General features: G+C 61.2%; 1 protein-coding gene and 1 long non-coding RNA gene across 3 annotated transcripts in view; both read left to right on the top strand.

The window, feature by feature from the left end:
- The window catches only part of LOC121660970, a 25,157-nt gene that overhangs the window by 3,156 nt on the left and 21,083 nt on the right, over window positions 1-918 (top strand). The window lies entirely within an intron of this gene.
- TFCP2 (transcription factor CP2) overlaps window positions 1-918 on the top strand; it is a 12,339-nt gene that overhangs the window by 2,770 nt on the left and 8,651 nt on the right. For both annotated transcript variants that reach the window (XM_042020587.1, XM_042020586.1), the window contains exons 3-5: window positions 224-300; window positions 506-611; window positions 676-782. In XM_042020587.1, the coding sequence (XP_041876521.1) occupies window positions 224-300; window positions 506-611; window positions 676-782 (290 nt within the window). The remainder of the gene's footprint in view (window positions 1-223; window positions 301-505; window positions 612-675; window positions 783-918) is intronic.

Below are 918 nucleotides of genomic sequence, written 5' to 3'. Positions count from 1 at the left end.
TGTGTAAGGTGTATGTGTACAGGTGTGTGTAAGATGGTTACAGGTGTATTCAAGGTGTACCTGTACAGGTGTGTCAGTGCGGGACAGGGGTTACAGCTTCAGGCTGTACCTGCTGCTTTCAGGTAGAACTGGAATCTTGGGGTTGGTGGGACCCCAGATGAACGAGGAGCTCAGGTGACAGGTACAGGTGACAGAAAACCCTCAGGTGCCCTCCTGCCCCCAGGTCAATCCTACGAGATCCGGATGTTGGACAACAGGAAGCTCGGGGAGCTGCCCGAGATCAACGGGAAGCTGGTCAAGGTGGGCAGAGAGCACAGGTACCGCTGGCCAGGTGTGCCCGTCCCAGCCGGCCGCTCTCCAGGGCCCTGCAGCAGGGTGGGGGTGGGAGATGTACCTGGTTTGGGGGGGAGGGGGGTTCCCTTTGCCCCTTTTTGGCACAGGGAAGGGCCGCACACCTGGCCAGCTGTGCCAGGGCAGCTCCAGGTGATGTTTCCCCCTTCCCCAGAGCATCTTCCGGGTGGTTTTCCATGACCGGCGGTTGCAGTACACGGAGCACCAGCAGCTGGAGGGCTGGAGGTGGAACAGACCTGGGGACAGGATCCTGGACATAGGTGAGTCTCACCTGGCTGGGGCGGGTGGGGGGTCCCAGGTGGGCCTCACCTGTTCCCCCCACAGATATCCCGATGTCCGTGGGGATCATCGACCCCCGCGCGAACCCGACGCAGCTCAACACCGTGGAATTTCTGTGGGATCCGGCCAAGAGGACATCGGTCTTCATCCAGGTGAGGGACAGGGGGCTGTGTCCCACATCCAGGTGAGGGACAGGTGGGCTCTGTCCCACATCCAGGTAAAGGACAGGTGGGCATTGCCTCACATCCAGGTGAGGGACAGGGGGGCTCTGTCCCACATCCAGGTGAG

Source organism: Corvus kubaryi, unplaced genomic scaffold, assembly GCF_017639235.1.
Source record: "Corvus kubaryi isolate FWS band 111438036 unplaced genomic scaffold, C.kubaryi_AGA036_p1.0 37027, whole genome shotgun sequence".
In the NCBI taxonomy this organism is placed as follows: Eukaryota; Metazoa; Chordata; class Aves; order Passeriformes; family Corvidae; genus Corvus; species Corvus kubaryi.
The sequence above is the reverse complement of the archived record's forward strand: the minus strand, read 5'-3'. Positions and strand labels throughout refer to the sequence as shown.